Raw genomic sequence first — 6,029 nt, 5'->3', positions numbered from 1 at the left:
TAGTGTTGAAAGATTTTTTAACTATATTTTTTCCCCCGATTGCCGCTTCTTTCGCAACCCTGTTGTAGCTTTTCTTGGTCAGCCGTCTGTTAATTACTTCGTTTTTGTCCTGAACCTCTGTTTCACTGCTTAACTGTGGGAAATTTGTCTCTTCGTCAATCAGTATGTCAAATCTATTGTGTCTATTTGGATAATATGTTTCAAGCGCTTCCCTTCTTGACAGCTTTTTGATCGTTCTGATCCTGTTGATCGTTTGCTCCCTCTCCCATACCTCGCATTTTTGGTTATCAGTGGATACGTGATCACTTTTTCCGCAAAGTATGCATGTATTTTTATTGCAAGTGGTTAAATTACACTCCTCATTTCCGCAGTACAAGCACCTGTTTTTACCTTTACATGCTAGCTGGGTATGCCCAAGCCGGCCACATTTCCTACACTGTCGCAGTGGGGGTATGAAGAAATTTACTTCCAGTCTTGTATAGTCAAATTTTATATTTTTCGGTATTTCTTTACCTAGAAAGCCTATTTTTACTGTGGTTGTTGGTACAAACCAGACATCTGCAGCGGGTGCATGATTTTCGTGTATACTCGATCATCTAACAAAACCCGTTTTGCATCGTTCTCTGTATACGAGCAGAAGTATTGTTCGTTATCGACTGAGCTCAAGACGAACATGTTGGCCACAACACCCGATTGCTTTTCATACATACTTGATTGGGTTCGGGTGCTTTGCAGCTCAATATACCCGGGTGTTCGAGTTTCAACCCGAGTGTGCACAAAATTTTCTTGATTGGCTTATGAGTCATACAAAGACAGTACCGGTCTATCAAACACTGGAGTATCAAAGAGGTAGAGTTTCCGAAATGGAAAAACTCCTAACAGAAATGTTCAAAATCACCCAAAAACTTTGCATAGAAAACAAACTAACCACAGAACTAGAACTTATTCAAAATCTTAAATTAAAATTTGACAGCAATGCAATTGACGAGGAAGCCCGCTCGATAGGAGGTAGGGAAAAAATAGTATATGAAGATCTTACAATATAACTGTCAGTCTTTAAATGCAAATATAAACTCAATTGAATTCTTTTTAAATAATTACAACTATGACATAGCAGTATTATGTGAAACCTTCTCACATAATGACTCTAACAGCAGAAAAGTCTTAAATTTTAAAACCATAGGTAAACACAGAGAAGATGGCTATGGCGGCGTAGCCATCCTTCTTAAAAAACATATTAAGTTTAATAGAATAAAATACACAACACAACATGACATTCTCATAGTACAAACCAAAAATCTAGCCCCCAACATTACATTTTGTGCGGTATACTTCCCCCCAAACATCCGAATTAATGATTTTAAAGAAGAAGTTAAAAAAATGCTAAATGTGCTAGAAAATGTTAACAATGTTTTAATCTTAGGAGATTTCAACGCAAGAGCTACAGAGTGGGGTGACACTATAAACTCGTGCAGAGGGAATAATCTTGGTAACATTTTAAGTCAATACAACTTCCTTACACTAAACGATGGCTCCCTTACTTTTAAAAGAGACCTTAGTCTAGAAGCAGGTTCTGTTTTAGACCTCTCCCTAACCAACTCCAACGTAAACTTTAAATGGTCAGTTGACCCAATTAGAATCGGTGGAAGCCACCATTTCCCGATTACCCTTGAATCAAATATTAGAACTTCTTCCAATTGTCAATTTTTGTCGCAAAACAAACTCACAGAAATTCTGAGCAATGCAGAAATAGAACCAAATATTAGTAACTTTGAAAATACTTTCTCAGATGCCATTCGCGATGCCTCTTACAATCTTGACAGTAGGAGAAAACCCAAAGCGTGGTGAAACCCTAACTTCCTAAAAATGCTTAAAGAGCAAGTTCCCCAAAACGAAAGTTTGGAAATAAATAAACAAATAACACCAGACTGCAGTCTCGCGATCACTCAGGAAGAACTAGAAGATATTTTAAAAAGGAAAAACAAGAAGTCAGCTGGAGGGTATGATAGAATAACATACAAAATGATTAAGGCGCTACCTGACAGTTCTTTAAACAACCTCCGAACAACACTAAACGATATTTTTTTTGACTAACCAAATCCCTGACAACTGGCGAAGGGTCAAGATTGTACCCATCCCCAAGAAAGATAGGGACCTTGACAATTTTAGGAATTTTCGACCTATAGCGTTAATTTCAGTGTTACTAAAATGTATAAACCTATGTGTTAAATATAGATTAGAAGAGTTCTTACAACTCAATAATATTCTACCGCACTCCTCCTTTGCATATAGGAAAAAGAAGTCGGCGACCATGGCAGTTAACTATCTTCTGCATAAAACGGCTATTAAAAAACATAAAGGCAAAAAAATCATTTTCTGTGCCATTGACATCAGCAATGCCTACAATTGTGTAGACATAAACAAAGTAGCTGTTATTATAAACAATGTAGGAATCAATTCAAACTACGCTGAGTGGATCATAAATGTACTGGCATTAAGAAATCTTATACTAGCGGAAGAGTCAATCTACATCAGTGGTGGTCTACCACAGGGTAGCTGCCTCTCCCCACTCCTATTTAATATATATACCAAAGACTTACACAATATCAGAGATGAAAACACTAGCATCATCCAATTCGCAGATGATTTTGTGATTTGCTCGGACGGGGATGACGTGGAAAGTGCAACATGTAGGCTGCAACAAAAAATTACTATGTTTAATGAAATAGCGAAAAATCTAAACCTCTCTTGCAACCCACTGAAAACCAAAATATTGTATGTCAGCAAGGGCAGTAAAAAACGTATTCAAATAACTTTAGAAAACACTCAAATTGAGCAAACGAACGCTATAAAATTCCTAGGTAGATATATCAATACTTCTCTTACACTGACAGAGCACTACAATTCTGTAATTGCCAACTCCAAGAACAATTCCAAACTTTTCAAAATGATCACCACTGTAAAATCAGGACTAAGACCAAATGTTGCGCTTAATTTTTACAAGTCTTTCGTCAGATCCAAAGTTGAATACTGCCGAACGTCAGCTGCAAATAGTACTGTAATAGTCAACAAGAAAATCAGAACGTTTCAAAATAGCTTCCTGAGAAGGGCGCTTGGAATAACACCAGCCACACCAATTCCCTTAATTTACGCACTTGCAAATGAGCTTCCGCCATTAGAGAGAGCCAAATGGCTCACCGCCAAAGAGCTGTTAAAAATACTTACCTCCGACGATCCATTTAAATCAGACATTTTTAACCACCCCTACTTAAACTCCAGCTACAGTAAAACCTACCTGGAATTTAAACACTTTTTTGACCTCCTAGGGTCCGCTGATCACTTGCTCCCTCCCCCTAACTTAATTGTCTTGACCAATCTCCTGTCCAACAGCAAACGCAACACACCCAAGGAGACGGCCCTCGCAACATATGCGAGGATCCTTCATGATTACAGAAGATCACTTTTCAAAATTTTTTACACGGATGCTTCCATACAACAAAACTGTGCAGGGATTGGCATATACGACCTTTCCAATGATATAGAACACATGTATAAAATAAATTTTAATACATCCTCGAGCTTCGGTGAGGTTATTGCAATTTGGAAAACCTTGCAAACAGCGACCACAAACAGCTATGATAAAATAGTGATATTCACGGACAGCTTAGTAGCATGTCAGTTGCTAAAAAAAGAGCATACAGATAACTATTACATCAACCTAATCCACAAAATCATCAAAGAATCTCCTATTCTCGTCCATGTGATCTGGACACCAGCACATGTTGGAATAAGTGGTAACGAAAGGGCTGACCAACTAGCTAAAAAAGCGTCTGAACATGCACAAACCATTGAGGTAAAATTAACAGCCACCGAAGCCAGTAGGAACATTTATAATCAGATAAAGAACACCTGGTACAATGATTTTTTAAGTTTCTCCAATGATAAACCGAACCTTTTTTCCCGCATTTTTAATACCAGTCCAACGCACCCATGGTTTAGAAAATGTCCACTTACGCCCAAGCAAATCAAAATCATTAATAGAATTTTAACTGGCTATACGTATGATAAGTCTTACTTATTTAAAATCAAAGCAATAAACTCAAACGCATGCGTGTGTGGTCAGATTAGCAACTACACCCATTTAATTCTACATTGTGAAAGACTCAAAACCATCAGAGAAAGATTTGATGTAATCAAAAACTCGAACAACCTAGACGAGATACTCCAAGGTATGAACCCTGGCAAACTAACACAACTTGTACTGTTTATCGAAGAAGCACAAATCTCGCTTTAAATACTTTAAAAAAAATAAATAAAAAAATTGCTTCTAACAACAACTCATTTTGATCGCGTTTTGACGTTCCAACGCATTCGCTCAGCGCGTATTTGGGGGCCGTACAAGCCCTCCGGCATATACAAACATGCACCTGGAAACAAAACCAAACGGCAGCGCAAACACGAAACTTTTCACCACACTCAATTCTGTCTTTTGTGCTGTCATTTCGGACACACCAACATAAATCAGTAGCTGAAAAACGGCGAGCAACCAAACAACTCATTAAAAACACAAAAGTCGCACGGATGTGCATTCGTTTAATCAGACGGCAAACTCACAAAGAAATAAGGAAGACAATTACCCAGAACACCACTAGCAGCAAATCGATCTAAATAAGCAGCGAATAACACGGTTCACAACTTAAAGGAATAACCTGGCTTATGTAGCGCTCCGCTTTGCCAACACAACCCAAAACCAAAAAAAAAAACAAACAAGAAGTTTATTATCTGCACCGATAGTCTTTCCGCAATTAACATGTTGACTAATGTGAAGTATAAAAACGCCCTTGCTTTGTCAATACGCTCCATGTTGTCAGAACGAAAGGAAACGATAAAAATTATGTGGGTCCCAGGCCATGTTGGCATTGCCGGCAACGAAGCGGCTGACCAGAGAGCAAAACTTGCCACTAACGAACCACTAATTACTTGCCAGGCTGTACTAAATAGTGACGTACTCCTACTAATCCAAAGGCAAATAACAAATACTAAGATACAGAATTGGACCAACTTCAGACATCACTATTCTAATTACAACCTAGATGGAAATAAACCAAGTTTTCCACTGAACGTATCCTGTAAAGATTTAAGACTCTTTACTCGGCTGCGAATTGGTCACTCAATCATCACGCATAGCCACATTCTAAAAGGAACAAATAAACCGCAGTGTCCATATTGCAATTCAAATAACCTCACAGTAATTCATCTTATTGACGAATGCCCATCCTTTAACATAATCAGGAAAGAGGTTTTCGGTATTAATACCCCGTCGAACTACTTAAAAGAGGTGGAGACAAGAAACATACAAACAGTCGCAAAATTTGTTAGATTAACGAATTTAAATAAACTGATATAAAAATGTATTATGTATAGGTTAAGTATATTGAATTAATATTAATAATTTTTTTCTAGAGAGCCGAAGGTCTATGCAACTAGCGCTCCTTATTTATTGTAAGTCAGTGATTGATCACTTTCTTTCTGTATAATAATAATAAATGTGAATCCTTTGATTACACGTGTATGTTAAAGTTTTTGGATTTGGGTTATGCGTTTGGACACAACAACCGAAAATCGTTGTACATTAACTAAACCGGACCCAAGTTTCTCGATAAGGGGCAACAAATATTCTTTTTTGCTCGTTTATATAAAGCAGTGGATAAAAATATACGTATATGTGAAAGGCAAATTTATCTGTTTAAATGAACACCACCAATATTTCTTGCAAACACAGATCGATTTACATCTTTTATTTCGCCTCCGACACAGAATTGTTTTCGTAGAAAATTACGCAAAAAAGCTTACTCGTTCGTTTTTAGGCATGCCATTGTTACGAATTTCGAAAGTTCGAAAATACGATTCGGATTGCAGCATACCATTTCTACGATTCGTAGCAAAATCCGAATACGAAAGAGTTGCAGAATAGGGGTGATGGTTTTTGGCAAGAATGATGAAATACAAGATTGCGCCAATCGAGCTGA

General features: G+C 37.5%; 1 protein-coding gene across 1 annotated transcript; it reads left to right on the top strand.

The window, feature by feature from the left end:
* The first annotated feature begins 1,785 nt into the window (after nucleotides 1-1,785).
* On the top strand, nucleotides 1,786-4,763 carry LOC108369372 (uncharacterized). Its single transcript, XM_017624465.1, has 2 exons — nucleotides 1,786-3,642; nucleotides 3,716-4,763. The coding sequence occupies exons 1-2, from the start codon at nucleotides 2,312-2,314 to the stop codon at nucleotides 3,720-3,722; spliced, it is 1,338 nt and encodes a 445-aa protein (XP_017479954.1). The 5' UTR covers nucleotides 1,786-2,311; the 3' UTR covers nucleotides 3,723-4,763.
* Nucleotides 4,764-6,029: the final 1,266 nt, after the last annotated feature.

This window comes from Rhagoletis zephyria, unplaced genomic scaffold, assembly GCF_001687245.7.
Source record: "Rhagoletis zephyria isolate East Lansing unplaced genomic scaffold, Rhagoletis_zephyria_1.1 Rzeph_scaffold_03633, whole genome shotgun sequence".
Classification (NCBI taxonomy): domain Eukaryota; kingdom Metazoa; phylum Arthropoda; class Insecta; order Diptera; family Tephritidae; genus Rhagoletis; species Rhagoletis zephyria.
Note: the sequence above shows the minus strand (reverse complement) of the source record. Positions and strands in the feature narration are given on the sequence as shown.

What these genes read in the sequence shown, in the direction of transcription:
- LOC108369372 (XM_017624465.1), top strand. Translation starts at nt 2,312, where the DNA reads ATGGCAGTTAACTATCTTCTGCATAAAACGGCTATTAAAAAACATAAA.